This window comes from Acanthochromis polyacanthus, chromosome 19, assembly GCF_021347895.1.
Source record: "Acanthochromis polyacanthus isolate Apoly-LR-REF ecotype Palm Island chromosome 19, KAUST_Apoly_ChrSc, whole genome shotgun sequence".
NCBI classification, from domain to species: domain Eukaryota; kingdom Metazoa; phylum Chordata; class Actinopteri; family Pomacentridae; genus Acanthochromis; species Acanthochromis polyacanthus.
This window is the reverse complement of record NC_067131.1, coordinates 17,455,424-17,471,124: the sequence shown is the minus strand read 5'-3', so window position 1 is coordinate 17,471,124 and position 15,701 is coordinate 17,455,424. Positions and strand designations below refer to the sequence as shown.

At 39.9% G+C, this 15,701-nt stretch overlaps 2 protein-coding genes across 2 annotated transcripts; both read right to left on the bottom strand.

Moving 5' to 3' along the window:
- mlst8 (MTOR associated protein, LST8 homolog (S. cerevisiae)) lies at positions 1-4,422 on the bottom strand. The gene is made up of 9 exons (XM_022222948.2): positions 4,323-4,422; positions 3,898-4,049; positions 2,881-2,932; positions 2,636-2,798; positions 2,481-2,556; positions 2,169-2,321; positions 1,952-2,076; positions 1,553-1,716; positions 1-653 (listed from the first exon to the last, which is right to left on the bottom strand). The coding sequence occupies exons 2-9, from the start codon at positions 4,024-4,026 to the stop codon at positions 535-537; spliced, it is 981 nt and encodes a 326-aa protein (XP_022078640.1). The 5' UTR covers positions 4,027-4,049; positions 4,323-4,422; the 3' UTR covers positions 1-534.
- A 1,697-nt stretch (positions 4,423-6,119) lies between these two features.
- meiob (meiosis specific with OB-fold) lies at positions 6,120-13,258 on the bottom strand. Its single transcript, XM_051939537.1, has 14 exons — positions 13,149-13,258; positions 12,742-12,852; positions 12,070-12,127; positions 11,776-11,907; positions 10,691-10,763; positions 10,340-10,535; positions 8,648-8,745; positions 8,363-8,415; positions 8,080-8,175; positions 7,786-7,878; positions 7,135-7,279; positions 6,817-7,003; positions 6,503-6,589; positions 6,120-6,418 (listed from the first exon to the last, which is right to left on the bottom strand). Exons 2-14 carry the CDS (start codon positions 12,796-12,798, stop codon positions 6,308-6,310), a joined length of 1,386 nt encoding a protein of 461 aa, XP_051795497.1. The 5' UTR covers positions 12,799-12,852; positions 13,149-13,258; the 3' UTR covers positions 6,120-6,307.
- Between the last annotated feature and the right edge of the window lie 2,443 nt (positions 13,259-15,701).

Below are 15,701 nucleotides of genomic sequence, written 5' to 3'. Positions count from 1 at the left end.
TTGCTATACATGATTTATTCTCAAGACTTCCTGCTCCTCATGTGATCCTTCAGAACAGTAGACCTTACAACTTAACTTGGAATAAAGAGTATGAAATGAATTACACATAACACACAAAAGAGAATAATCAATTTTACAGCACATCTGAGCACAAATTAACATGAATAATGTGGTCCTTTTGACATAATAAATATGGTGCTCTGTACAAAACAGAGGCTTGCATCAATTCCTTGCCTTGTTAAGGAAAGATTTTGTATCCATGTTGAAAATTTGTGCAAAAAAAGGGCACTTGGCCTTTTAAGGTTTTATAATGTACATTTTGGCTGTGTTGCTCTGCTGAATACTTACAGGAATCTGCCACAGAGAGTCACTGTAACGTTAAAACACAAGTCTCTGGGTTGCCGAGACGATCACTCCTACTGATCCGACACGTATGTGCACCGTTTGAGAATAGTCCCACCAAGCATTTTATAGTCCCACCAAGCATTTTCTGTCCTGTTTCACATCTGCACCGAGTGTCCAACGTCCTCCTCTTCAGCCGAGCACGCTGTCATTGAAGGCCAGACACACCACGGCCTTCTGGTGGCCGCTGTATTCCCGCTTGATCTCGCCGGTCTCCACGCACCACAGGCGAGCCAGGTTATCCGAGGACGCTGCGGACAGAAAATGCACAGTCACAGCTGTATTATTTTACCTACGTCTACCAGCTAAAACCGCTTGAATTGTGCACAAATATGCAGCAGTGTTACAGTAAAAAAAGCGTCTGTGTTGATTCTAAACATCATTTGTGTGGCAATATGTACGCAGCGTAGATAAAGCGTTGCACGAAACAATGACAATATGTTACAAAGCTACAACCAGCCAGGTGATAGCTGGCAATATGTGACTTCAAGAGCAGCAAGTGCATGACTCTAATACAAAGTCTGCATTACTGACGGGTCATGATGTCAGACTTTGGCAACATCCACAGATATTTGTGCTAAAATCTGTAAATAAAAAAAGCTCTCACTGCCTCAATAGAGCAGTAAACATTCTTAAAAATCAGTCCCATACTGGAGGCCATCTGTTTGACCCTGCAGTCTCAGGCAGACACTTCAAGTTCATCAAATTCCGAACAAACTGGCTGATTAACTGTTTCTACCACAGACAGGTGAACTCTGCCAAACCCTCCCCAGACAGTTAGTGGTGCTGGATTATTTACAATAGCATCATACGTATATAATTAACGTGACATCCTTGCTGTTTCTGTTTCTAAACATCCCAGCATCCCTACTGCCGTGTAAAGACACCATAACCCTTGCAAAAAACTTGCATTTAGGTATGTTAAGAATTCAAATTTGAAAATTACAATGACAAAATGGCATCATATTGTTCTTTGCAATTTAGATAATTCATAACCCTAAAACATTCGGATCCCTGTGTTTACACCTGAAAGGACGCAACTCTGCTTTGATTGATAATAACTTATGAACTCACTGTAGAATGACAGTAATGTCAGTGTACTGATGTTGGACTACAATAATAACCCATTTATAATGATTCATGTACACACCGGTAACAATATACTGAGAGTCTCCGGAGAAAGCACAGTCCCACATCCAGCCTCTGGACGTCTCTCCAGGATTATTGCTCTTGATGCTCAGCTCTGTCATCAGCGAGAAGTTGGACGTTCTCCAGATCTTACAGGTCTGGTCTGCTGAACAGGTGGCCAGTAGTCTGAAGATGACGACAAATGCAAAACATCAGTCAAGAAAGCGTCTTTCCCAAGCTATTGTATACAAAAACACAAAGTTAATTTTGCAATGTGGCAGTGAGTGCAACAGCATCTCACTTGGTGGAAAAATGTTGTTTGAAGATGTATTTCTGAGCTTTTTTTGTTGCTACACATTCAAGAGTGCCCCAACAAACAACTGTTTTTGTTGTATTTCTGTGTGCACAGGAGGACACTCACGTAGAATCGGGGCTGAACTTGCAACGAAGAGAGTAGCGTTTGTGTGCAGGGATCTTAGTCTTGGGAATGAGCTGAGTCACTTCATCGCCGATGCCTCCAGCAAGGTTCCACACATAACAGTTCCCCTGTAAAAGGAAAACAAAGGAAAAGAGGGTTTCACAAATTATGTAGCACTCCAGTGTGTTGCTCACAGACACGCAGCTGTTTCGGTACTGACCGAGCTGTTGACTGCTGCCATGTAACTGGCATCCGGGTCGATGTGAACGGAGTTGATTGAAACTTCTGGCTCAGGAATCAGCTGTTCGTTGTGGTCTGTCTTTAGATCCCAGATATGAATCACTCCACTCTGGTCTCCAACAATCAGCTCTGCCTGGAACATACACAACACTGGATGTATAGTGACATGTCTGGAACAAAACACACACGCTCTAAAGGACTTAGAATAATAGTAGAATAAATTAACATGAATCTGAAATCAGTAACGAACAGCTTTATGTCGGTAAAGATTAGTGTAGACTAAAGATCTCACCTGATTGGGATGCAGACACACACAGTTGATGGGAGCGTTTACTTGGAAGATCCTCTGACACTGCAGATTTCTTGACCTATAGAAGGAGCAGCAATAACAGTTTGTTGTTGTTTATCATCAAGTTCGTACAGGACAGTAAGCTAGCTTTGTCGTACCTCAGGTCCCATATGCGAGCCATGCAGTCCTCTCCTCCCGTATACATCCAACGTCCATCTTCATGAAAGCCCACAGATGTGATGTTCTTGCTGACTCCATCGTAGTTGATGACCGGGTTTGGATTGTTAGAATTCAGGTCGTACATGCGGATGTGCTGATAACCTTAAGAGCGGTGAACACAGTGAAATATTGCAGCAGTAGTGCAATGAATAGGCAGAAATGTGCAGGGATATCTTTAACTAACCTGCAGCAGCGATCATACTTCTGTCAGGTGTGACCTCAAGTGAATTCACTTGCTGGAGACAAATGTTAAGGAAGGGGATTTATCAGGTTTCGTCTATAATGTCTTCTTTTTAACATATGGGATTTATTTTTAGTTGTTCCAAAACATAGCTTCTCTACAACAGAATAGATGCCATGAAACAACCAAACAGGCACTAAACTGGAAATGATATTGGGGTATTAGACTGGAATTTACAAGTCAGTATCAACTGTTTGCACCATTTGCAGCCCATATTGCCACACATCTATAGTGCACTGAGTTAATGAGGTTGTTGATGCTGCTTATGGAAGGTTTTCCCACTGCTCCTGAAGGGCTTGGTGAAGTTTGTGGACAGGTTTATATTGTTAAATACATCAATCAAGAGCTGTTTGAATCAATTCCAAGTTGTGGACATTCAAGTGCCTGGATACAGCCCTAACTGACAGCATACAGCATTCCAGCAGCATGATCTAGTCTTTTTCTCGTCACCTGTGGCATTCTGTCAGTAATTAAAGTTGTATTTTACCTCAATCATCTTTTGTAGTCACTGATCAGGTAATTCGATTGTCCTTTGTGGTTAAGTCAGAGGTCTGCAGCTCAAAAAGTTGCGGTGCAAAATTACAAAAATGTAGATACGATTTTTGACTATTTCTATAAATTAGAAAAGAAGACCATTTGCACCCTGCATTTATGTTGTTCGCTATTTGTGAACAAGTCTACTAAAAAGCAGCAGTTCAAACTGCAGCAATGACGTCTACAGACAAATAAACAGCAACTGTTTAACTCAATTCTGATTTGTGAGAGATATAAGGGGGATTTCATGGTTCAGAAAACTGTCTTGCAGAAAAGGTCCACAGAGTCAGTTCTTGTCACTGCATCAGCTCTGAAACTCAAACTGTAATCTGATCACCATCCTAAAATATTTGAATATCACAATAGAAATTTAGTTTTACATTCTACAAATCCCAGCAGGGTGTTTGTCAGTCAGACCGAGGATACAGAGTCCTGGTGCTGGACGGTCCTGGTGCAGATCCCGCTGTGGGCCTGCCAGAAGCGGACAGTGTGGTCGTATCCAGCCGTGGCCAGAATGACCGGGTCGCTGCCCACCGTCCCCTGGTTCACATTCATGCTGGATGTCAGTGGGGCAGACACTGTAGAGGAATATAGGAAGCACTCATGAGCTGCAGTTTGCTGCTGTTTAACAGGAACTTCGTCAAATTTCAATGTTGAACTAAACAATACAGACAACCTCCAGGCTAACTTTAGCCCAACGTGCTAACCGCAGCCCGTAAGCCCAGCTTACGGGCTGCGGAATTCAGACAATAAATGGTTCTACTTTAAACCCTACATATTTTTTATTGTAGCAAACTTCAGTACTTCCAACAGTTCCAGCTAACAGGAGAACTGTGCTAAGCTTATATTACCTTCTGTTGTTGGTGTTCGCGACAAACCAGTACGTCTCCGTGATGTGTCCGTCTGGAAAACACGACAGTTTTCAGATGTTCCGCTTTAAAAATTTGCGCACTACCGCCATCCGCTGGTCTGCTTCATCATAACAGGACCAATAGACCGTAAAACGACAGTAAAACACCCGTGGCTTCAGTAGGAGCATTTATTTGTATGTCTACTTTTGTACCCTTGATTTTATTGTTCAAGAAAGTATTAAATTTAACACATTAATGAGAAATTATGCTCTGTAAACCATCATTTTCTACAATTCTACAATTTCATTTAGCAAAATTTCATTTTTTTTTTTGTCCAAAGTGATGTACACCACAAGCAAGAATTCAGACATAAGGAAAAACCTGTAGTAAGTGCAAAAGTGCTTCAAGTGCGATTGGTCAAAGGTGTTGCCATCAAGAGACAGAACTTTGTCAGCGCTAAATAAGTGCTGGGTTTTGGACCACCTGACTTATTCTACCCCTAAGGTGGAGTCGCATTAAGTGCCGAGGTGTTCTCTGAACAATTGAGTCTTCAGTTGTCTCTTAAAAGTAGAAAGGGACTCAGCAGAACGCACAGAGTTTGGTAGTTTGTTCCACCATTTGGGAACAACACAGGAGAAGAGTCTGGCTAGAGATTTCGAGCTGTGCTGGGCTGGAAGCACCATGCGTCTCTCACATGCAGAGCGAAGTGGGCGTGAAGGGGAGTAGACCTGGATCAGGGAATCCAGGTAGACTGGGGCCATTCTTGTAAAAGTTTTGTAAACCAGGAGGAGAGTTTTGAATTTGATTCTGGCTGCAACTGGAAGCCAGTGAAGGAAGATGAACAGGGGAGTGACATGAGCTCTTTATGGCTGGTTGAGGACCAGACGTGCTGCTGCATTCTGGATCATCTGAGAGAAACTGAAACTCCAGTGCTAAGCACTTTATGACCCCCAACACAACAACAAAATAAAGCAGTTCAAACTTACCTAAGCTGGCTCAACCTTCTTCTGTCAAGATTCAGTGCTTGTTTACTGAAGTTACAGATTTTGCTCTCTTATAAGCTAGGCTTATAGTGAAATCCCGCCCCTGTCTGGTTTCACTTGGTCAATCAATAGAGGGTGTGACCCGAGTCAGCTGCCCTCACCTATTGTTGCAGAGAGAAACTGAAACTCCAGTGCTAAGCACTCAACGACCCCCAACAGAAAAACAAAATAAAGCAGTTCAAACTTACCTAAGCTGGCTCAACCTTCTTCTGTCACGATTCAGTGCTTGTTTTTACGACAAACTGCATCAAAGTGCTATCATTGTAACAGATCCTTTGAGCATTTCAACAAATTTGTTATAGATGGTGATTTTTTTATTTTGAATTACCTGTTACCCTATTATTTTCTTTTTTGGTGTATGTATCCCTGACATACATACAAACGGTACAAAAATGACCAAAAAACCCCAAAAAACAAACTTGTGCATTTAAAGACTATAAGAGAAGAGCTGATTCAAGTAAATACATTTTAAAACATACTAATTAAAACAAGCATAAATAGTTCCAGTTCAAGACAATAAGTCTTCGCTGCTTTGCTATCTGAAAGTTTACTACTTTAAAAGTTTAAACTCTATGTGTGAGTAAGCTTCTATAATTATAAAAAAAAATCCTTGTCTAATTTGTGCAATTTATGCTTGTATTTTTAAACCCGGCTGCTGATTAGAGTTCACTTAATGTTACAATGAAGCTAAATGGACAAAATACAGCTTTTAAATGAACAATTTATTCAAACAGTTTTAAAAATCAAACCAGCCATCAACATGTCCTTCAATAAATACATTTAGAATAAGTTAAATAAATAAGGCAGTTGAATAAATAAAGACTCTATCTGACCATAAAACTAAAAGCCTATGTGAATAAACGTCTACAAACCTCTCAGTCAGAACACTTTGTACCAAACAGCAGGTAAAGCAGTCAACAGAACATATGAACCTTTCTGTTGTCAGTGTTGCTGCAGAGCAGACATGTGCTGTTTCACCTCTCCTGGATCTGCCAGTGAGCAGGCCAGGATCGTCCCCCGGACCCCAGTCTTTATCTTAGCGGAAGGGACGACCTACAACAAATTAAAAGATTGTTTTAACCACGTGATTTATATTCATAGCTAACCCATGCAGTACATCACTAGAAGCTGTAGTACCTTCACATATATTTTGCATCTCTCCAAGAGAAGCCTCCACTTCATTTTAGTCCGCTCGTCATCGGTCAAACTGGTAAACTCCTCTATCTGCAACGGATCAAACAAACATGTTGTTTTTCTCAGATTTCACAGACACAGTATCTTCCATGTATTAATACGTTTATCTGAATGATTTATAACTTAACAGAGCATAAGAGTACAAGAGAACATTGAAACACGGCGCTGCAGTGTTTCAACATGTAATGTAAGCATCACTCTAAATGCATACAATACATTTAGACTGAACAGTGATTCTTCTGTGACGTGATACTCACAGTGCAACCAAGTGTTTTCTCTGCCATTGGGCTTCTGAGGTGGCAGGCCTGCAGACTGCCGGTGTGATCTGATAAGTCCACCAGCAGGTCAAAGCATGTGGCGGCGGAAAAAACCTGATCTCTCCCTGGACACAGCTGATTGGTGCAGCTCAGCATGTCCTCAGGCACCAGGAACTTACACCTGGAGCTGAGACACAAGAGAAAACAGACTAAACTGAAGCACTGTTTGTTAACTGCTGCTTAGAGTGACTGACTGATGGACTGTTACGGTGATAATTTAAAAATCCATCCATTCTAGCTACCATTCTGTGAACTTACCACCGTGTCCGGATGACTTTTGAAACAGAAGAGTCGAGGTCAAGCTTGGAGATGAAGCTGTATGTGATGCCAAAGAAAGCCTCAGGATTTTCCTGGGCCTTCTGCTTCAACTGTCTCACCGTGTACACATCGGTGATGGACTCCACTGCACAAATAACAGTCACTCATATCTATATCTACAGTTTTTGTAAGGAAAACAGGTTAGCATGTTGCCATCACACCTGGAATTGTGGTAATGTTCCTGTTGAAAGTAGTAAACTTTCACCATAAAGTTACTGAATTTGGTAAATTTACTTTTAACACAAGAAAAAAGTGACAGGAGTACTGCTGATGTCCATCAAACCACAGGTGTTCACTGAATGTAGTAATGATTGAATTACGACTAAAAAAAAAGTCTTAAAAAACAGTCAAGTTCCCTGAAAAAGGTACGAGCTGACACTTGTCTGTGTGTTGCTTTAATGTCTCCAGGCCACTGAACTAAACGCCTCGTATTTTTCCAACCCACCTTAAGTGCCCAGACCTGGATCTTTTAATGCTATTTTATGGTTTAAACTTCCCCCCCTCCATCATTTTTTACCTTTATACACTTTCTTTATAAACATCAAGACTTATTTCTCATGAGAATGAGGTGAATACTTCATTCTAACCTACCAGGCACATCCTCTGGTGTCTCGTCTTCATCCAGAGCTCCAGATTCTGACACTTCTTTAGTGTAACTGAACAGCAAACTGGCCTCTTTGGTGTCTGAGAACAAATTTTGATGGACACCAACATGAATTCCTCACTGGAAACTGTCTACTTGCACTGCCGGGTGGAATTTTTACTTCCACTGTACACCACAACTGGATATCTTAAACCAGCGTTTACATCTTGTTTTTGATTAATTGCACAATAAACGGCTCCATCGGATGTTATGCTTTTGTAAATGTTGCTGTGGTTTCTTACCAGGATTGACAGTGATTATGCTTCTTGAGTTAACAGTTGCCACCATGCTGCCGCGAAAGCTGTCAAATGTAATCTTGGCGTCGGCTATGAAGAGCACTTTGAACGAAGAATGGAAGTTAAAACAACAGTAAGTTATCTTAAACATAAACACACAGTCACATCTCAGATATCCATTGCTGTGTTTCTCTTCAGTGCAGTATGCTAATGCGACATGACAGGCAGGAATAACAGTTAAATAAAGATTTGTTTTGTGGCTGAGAATGAGCAGCAGCTGTTAACCTACGTGACTCCTTGGGTATCAAAGTCTGCATGAGCTGAATGGTCTCTCTGTCCCAGCTGTAAGTGAAACAGAGGTCAGGGAGTCACTCAGGGGAGAGCACAGTGAAAATCAAACACACATGCAGTTCAGGGGGTTAACCTAAAGCTTCATGTCACCGAAGTAAATTTGTGGTGAGTTAAAGATGCACAGTGGTCGCTCCAAGAAGCAATAAGATGGAACATGGCACAAAAGCAACAGAAGTAATAAATCTTTATTCCGTTTCCAAATGAATAAATGTCCGTGACGGACCAGATGAGGGGGAAGGAGGAGACGGAGTCATCAAAGAGTTTCACTTCCAGCCGCTGCCCTTTGCGTCCGTCTGTGGTGAACTCCTTCGTCTCTCCAATCTGAAAATGTAAACAGAATCATGTGAGCTTCCTATCGCAGTACCTTCCCTTCATGTACAAAATGCAGTGACATTAAGCGCAGGGTGGGTCTGGCCTCCTTGTGAACCCTGAAGCACGTCTTTAGGGCCATTATGGTGAGCTAGTGTGTTCCAAGCCAACAACAAGCATTCACCATGGAACCACACAGACAAAACAGACACACTCAAGCCTATTTGGAAATGTACGAGATATGAATTAGGTAAATTTAGAAATCTCAGACATATCTGATTTGCAAAGTTGTTCTAACTGATGAAATATTTGCCAAGCATCCAAACTTATTGTCAAAAATGTCCCACTTCTCGCTTATCAGGTTTTCACCACAGCCTCATTGACAGGTACCATGACTTTTCCATGGCTGCCTTTCATAATGACCACTTTTTAACTATCCTTCCCTCCTCTGTAATGCTGTTTTTCAGCCCAGGAAAATGCAACAGCCCATTTTCCATCGTAGATGAGCCTCCAGTGGAGAATAACCATCATCTAATGCAGTCTGTGCGTGAGAAAAAGCTGGAAAATACGTTTTGGTTTTATGGCAAGATAATCAATTTTACTCCTCTTTAAAAAACACCTTTCAGAAATTACGATATCTGGATAAATTTCATGACTAGTTTGAACCAGAACTGATTCAATAACCGGCATATTTGATTGAGAATCATGATCAGGGTTCAGTATTTTTAATAAGACTTAGCTGATAGAGCAAACATTCTTTAAACATTTTTACCTACTTTCTACCTTAAACTCTCCATTCTTTAAGCTAATTAATACACTAGCGGCTGTTTCTATTGATAAAAATTCTCTTAGGACAAAATGTTGATTCGGCAAATAAAGTGTTAAAAGTAAAGAAACTGGAAACCAGGTTACTTGATGCGAATTGAAAATTACTCCCTAAAATATTCGAGCAAAGTAACATGAGGTTGAATATTTCCAGCTCATTTGAAGTCCTTCTGGATGGACGCGCCGACCCTACTGGTCTCTGATTTTCTTCAAAAATCACAAAATACAAGCAAATACCATTTTTTCCCATCAAGAGTGGCTTTGTAGACCAGTATGGAAAGTGGTTTGACATTTCAGGAATTTTACTTAGCTGTTGTCTTTCCAAGATTAATACTGCTCTAAGCTCTGCACTCTATCTATGCAGCTCTCAGCATCTGTTCAGTTAACAATACTCAGCAATTCCAGACTTTAATTATCAACATTTTATAGCTTGTATCTCAGATTTTTTTTAGCTTTTGAGCAAACCTGCTAAGGTAAGCTACTCAGGGTCACTTCATATGTATCACTTGCCAAGAAAAGAAACAAATAAGCACATTTCTGAAAATGAAAAACAAAACAGAAGTTTTCCTCGAAAACCTTCATTCCACTGACTTCATATATGTATAGCACGGAAAATCAATAACCGAAGTAAAAGTAGATAAAACTATATGCATACAAACAAAAAAGCCCTGTGAAAATTAGCTTCTGGAAATGCTTAACCTGATCTATAAAAGTCTGAATGTATTCAAGAGTAACTTTTCCTGTTCATACTGTCTGAGACTGTGGACTTAATGTGTCCTACCAGTTTCACTGCAGCCAGTATGTTTATCACAGAGCCGTGCATCTTCTGTCCGTTGGCCACTATGTCTCCCAGAGGGTAGAAATCTGTGGAGTCCTTCACAGGCAGGTGAATCAATGGCAGCAGCCTGTCAATGGTGTCCATGTCAGCACACAAATTCACCAGAGAATGAGCCTCCATCACCAGCAGCTTGTAGTGGCTGAAAAAGCAGACACAGGCCTTTTAGACAGAGAGTCCTTTGACAACATCATTAGATGCTACACACTCTTAGATCATATTTTGCTCCGTACTACACTGTGTTCAAGCACAGTAGGGTGAACAGAATGTAACATCTATATCAAAAACTTGAATTACCTTGGTGTTGCAGGACTGAATTGGTCTCCTTTCTCCAGGTCTTTGGTGGCAACTAAAGCATTTTCAATTGTCACTGAAAAAAATAATAGCAAACCCGACTTGTCACTGATGTTTCACTAAGTGCATGCTCTGAGTTTCTAAGCATCAATACTATGGGAAAAGTTTCGACTTAAAGTTACACAGTAGTTATCTTATGCATTTTACCGCAAGAAAAGATGTACAAGTGCAAGTTAATGAGAAAAGCATGCTGATTTACTCTCATCAATGATCTCATAATCAAGAGCTGATATTTTCGAGATATAAACTGGTGACAATGCAGCATCTTAGAGCAAATACGACATTTATCAAAGCTGAGCACAACTGTAGTGAAGCGTTTTGATTATTCTGGATGCTATACAGGGCTGCACAGTGACATAGTGGTTAGCACTTTTGCCTTGCGGCAAGAAGATCCCCGGTTCAAATCCCAGCCTGGACCTGGGATCTTTCTGCGTGGAGTTTGCATGTTCTCCCTGTGCATGCGTGGGTTTTCTCCGGGTACTCTGGCTTCCTCCCACAGTCCAAAAATATGCTGAGGTTAATTGGTTACTCTAAATTGCCCGTAGGTGTGAATGTGAGTGTGATTGTTTGTCTGTATATGTAGCCCTGCGACAGACTGGTGACCTGTCCAGAATGTCCCCTGCCTTCACTCAAGTCTGCTGGGATAGACTCCAGCACCCCCCGCGACCCTAGTGAGGATAAAGCGGTGTATAGAGAATGGATGCTCTACATTTAGTTTGATACTTCTGCTGATAGCCATGTCCAGTGAACGGTCAAATGTGTTAATTTGCATGAACTGTAACATTTTTTTCTATGTTTTTATTTACACATATGTTTTTAAAGGTGACACCAGGGAAACTACTTGTCCCAGAGGGACCAGCTCATAGAGATCTAAACAAATAAACAAAACATAATGATGAAAAGAAAACATACAGTGTTTTTTAGTATTTCAAAACAAAACAGAAACAAATTTATATATCTGAACGCCCGATCCATATATTATAAATCCTTTTCAATGAATGTAAGAGCTATGAGATTGACTTCCTCACCACAATCTCCAATGCTGAAGCTGTTAGTGAGCCCGGTGATATATCTGTCGTTACCCCAGGCCGTCACATTGATGAAGAAGTCAGGTGAGTCCTTAATGGTGAAGCTAAAAGTGAATCTGTCAACACTTGCATCTGAAATTCAAACATGCAGATTTGGTTAGTGAAGCAGTTCAACGGTGAACTGAGAGAAAGAAGGCAGAAGCATCACCAGGAGAGGGAGCTGGTGTACAAGGCAGTGTGGTGTAGGGTTGTTAAAAGTTTATACATGCACTAGTAGTAAGGAATGGTACTAACTTCTTCGGTCAGGGAAGCTTTTGATATCAGTTTTTCCAATAATGATGCCAACAACCTTCTGAAAGACATTACAGAGACAAGGACAGTGAGCAGTGCTGTTTACGGAGATTCCAATAATTCAACCCAGATTGCAAAACAAATGAAGTAAAACAGGCCTGAAAAATTGCCATTTTCCATCAGTGTACAACTACACCTAAAGAAAATAACCAAGGCGATTAGACACAGATTTAGTTTCAGGAATTTCTGTAATTAATAAATTACATTCAGGGCTTTTCCTGCCCCAGGATGGGTGATTACGCACAACAGTTAGAGCGATCAGTTTGCACACAGTGTACCGTACTGTATGAGGAACCTCTCAAATAAGCAAGCAAGGATTAATAAGACTATCTTAATTCTAATAGTGATAGCAATGATTTGTGTCACATTATTCGACAGAATCCTATGCATTTCCCTGTTATTTCTGACCACCGATAAACAAAATGTCTTTCATGTTTCAGTAAATTAAACCCAATTAAATTGGTTAAGAAAATTAAATTAATTTGATCAATTTGGGCTTGGTTATTTTTCTTGTGCAGGATGCCTAAATTTTCTGATAGAGTGGCAAAATTCCTATGTGCTGGAAATATACTAACAGTATATCAAAGCAGTTGGCTAAAAATCCTGTGCACTCACCGGATGAGTGAAGTTGGGATGCAGCTCAGAGATGGGAATGACGGTATGAGCAGCCATTTTCTTTGTTCATTATCTTGACACACTTTGTTTTTTATTGCATTTGGACACCCTCTGAAATGAAGTAAAACAAATACATTTAAAAAAGTGAACGTTTATGTTTTAATTCCACCTGAAAATTAAGTACGAACTCGTTTTTTAAAATTATTATTGGCTAAAACCAAGCATCAGCTAATACCAAACATTAGCTTTTTAGCTAAAACCAGCATGCAATTGCTATCCAGGCTAATTAGCTAGCTAAAACATGAACTGTATTCGACTTGTTTTCCACCGAGTTTAATAAAAACAGCTTCATTTCAGTTACACATGAGAATTAACGGTATTTTAAGTAACACTCGTCTTCCTTTTACCTGTCCAGGCCTCTTGTTTTCAAACTGAACAGGAGATTTTCGCGGGGAAGCTGCTGCTTGACGGAACTTGTGGAGTTCAGATGTTGCCTTCAATGCTGTCGGAAATATGACACTTTCTGAAACAGTAACAAAAAAGGCAGAAAAACGAATATATTATTTATAGTAAGAATAGTTCAAACTTAGCTGTATATAACCTAGAGGATCTGAACCTCAATCTTTAATCTAGTTTGCCAAATTTGTGAAATATCTATTACAGCAAGGTCAAAACTTCAATATTTAAATTAGCCAGGTGACTCAGTATAATAAAGAATATTGTAGGGTCTTTACAATTTGTTTTAATATTGTTAATGTATTGAAAACACTTTGAGTCAATGTCTTATGTTTTAAATGTGCTATATAAATAATGGTGACTTGCTAAACTTGACTAGACTACAGCTGATTAAAAAATATACTGTCTGTGAAGTAGTCATTGTCTGATTATCAGTATTTTGCATTATATGCTATATATTGATATTCAGTCATGGAAATGTAAGGCATGCACATGAAAGCTAGCATTCCTAGGTCTACAAATAATGAATATTGTCATAATAATCTGTGGATCATTTTCTTGATTAATCAATTAGTTACATAGCTTTAAAATGACAGAAAATAGTGAAAAATGTCAGTCAGTCTTTCTTAAAGTCCAAGATCCTGTCGTCCAATATCTTGTTCTGTCCACAGTTTACTACCACAGAGGAGTAAAAAAACAGAAAATATTCTGATTTTACAAGCTACAATCTAGACTTGTTTAAATTAAAGAATCACTGAAACTGATTGATCAGGTAGTAAGGTAGATGAATACTGATAGAGCAGTTGACAATTTATCAATTAATCGATAAATCGTGGCAGTTTCACATTTTTGTAAATCACCCATTTCTTTCCACTTCATCTTCTTAACAAAAATATATTTTTCTCCATAAATAATAATCTCACAACCTGATAAAAACATTGAACTGCTCTTAGTAATTCAGGCAAAATTGTTGCAATGTCACCCTGCTGTAGTTTTAATCATTGACCTAATTTGTTTTACTAAGTGTGACAAATGAAAATCTTTGCCATAGCAATGAATAGAGACCACACTCTATTCATTCACTGTTTTGATAGACTTTATGTCATGTTGCTCAGGATTACCTCAGTTTTAACACACCTTCAGTACCGTAAACATCTTTACAGCTGTGCAAACATGCAGCGAAATGGGACTAAACAACACAGCTGCTGTGCCTGATGGATGTGACTGGAAGCTGTCAACTCTACACACTTACGTTCACATTATATTTGAACACTCTATGAGTCATATGTTTGAAAGTCTCAGGCCTCAGACTTTAATATTACCTTGATGATCCATGCCAGCCATCAGTCACAGCATAGGATTTGTTCTTGGACAGCTCTGCCGAGACGTATTTGGCAGTTTCCTGGTTTGTTTTGATAGCACAAAGCTGCATTTGACATATGATATCATCTCATGCACGTAAGCAGGAATCAAAAGGTGTAACAGTAAACCCTCATTCAGCTTCACACAACCTTGTTCCTCTTCCATGGTGACTAATCCTCACAGACGGGCTGTTGGATCAGATATCTTATCCCTGTGACTAATGTTGATTTTCAGGCGGTAATGCGTCTCTTGATGTGATTCTATGGTCAGTGTGTTCCTAATCGCTGATATAGAAATGAAAAAAAGGTGCAGTAGCAGTCATAAATGTGTTCTAAAATGCAGTAACAGAAAGTCAATGCGGTGAGATTATTTCTGAGCAGACAGTCTGATGTGTAACGTTCCATCAGTGTATTGATGTGTTTTGTATAATGTTGTATAATGTGAAGCCGGAGTGATTAAATACATCAAACATTTAGCTAAGCAAAACCAATCGATTTGCTATTTGCACCAGTGGCTGGCCATTCAAATGAAACTAAATTTCAAATTCTAATTTCATTAGGTTTTTCTGACTACAGTTTGTGAGTCCATTAATCACTGCGGCACTGTAAAGCATCGTCAGATAAATCAAGGTAAACTTACTTTGGGTTCAATGATTTATTCCTAATGAATTCAAGGCTCCTGTTAATCTGTCATCAATCACACTTTGATCCAACACTCAGCTGCTTCTTTTGAACCGGTTTGAGCGGACTATTTAAATGCCAGTAGTCAGGTGAGGTTTTGCTTGTCAACTTTGGACACATGACTTCATACAGAACCAAGCAGGAAGTACTGTGTCACATCCACAGGGTTGCAAACATAGACAGTGCAGGAATGTGCAGTGATTGGTTGACCTCCCTGCCTCAGGTCTGTTCCCTGGAGGGCCCGTCCGACCGCTCACTGACTATTAATCCATCATCTCACTCTATGTGTGGACATGTGAGTGTTTGTATGACTTTTTTGTGCTATGCATGTGAGTGCATACAGTAGAGCTATGTGTTGTGCAACTACATTTGTAGGCCCAGTGAAGACATGAGCTGTTCAAAGTGCAAAAAATCTGAGTCTCAGAGTAGAAATTAAGACTAATAATATTGTAAATGGTAATG

What these genes read in the sequence shown, in the direction of transcription:
- meiob (XM_051939537.1), bottom strand. Translation starts at nt 12,798, where the DNA reads ATGGCTGCTCATACCGTCATTCCCATCTCTGAGCTGCATCCCAACTTC. An exon ending in TACTGGCTGCAGTGAAACTG is followed by an intron (nt 8,746 to 10,339) that starts GTAGGACACATT and finishes TTACATTTTCAG; the next exon opens with ATTGGAGAGACGAAGGAGTT. An exon ending in TCCTCCTTCCCCCTCATCTG is followed by an intron (nt 8,416 to 8,647) that starts GTCCGTCACGGA and finishes TTTCACTTACAG; the next exon opens with CTGGGACAGAGAGACCATTC.
- mlst8 (XM_022222948.2), bottom strand. Translation starts at nt 4,026, where the DNA reads ATGAATGTGAACCAGGGGACGGTGGGCAGCGACCCGGTCATTCTGGCC. An exon ending in AAGTTCAGCCCCGATTCTAC is followed by an intron (nt 1,717 to 1,951) that starts GTGAGTGTCCTC and finishes CGTCATCTTCAG; the next exon opens with ACTACTGGCCACCTGTTCAG. An exon ending in CTCTCAGTATATTGTTACCG is followed by an intron (nt 654 to 1,552) that starts GTGTGTACATGA and finishes TTCTGTCCGCAG; the next exon opens with CGTCCTCGGATAACCTGGCT.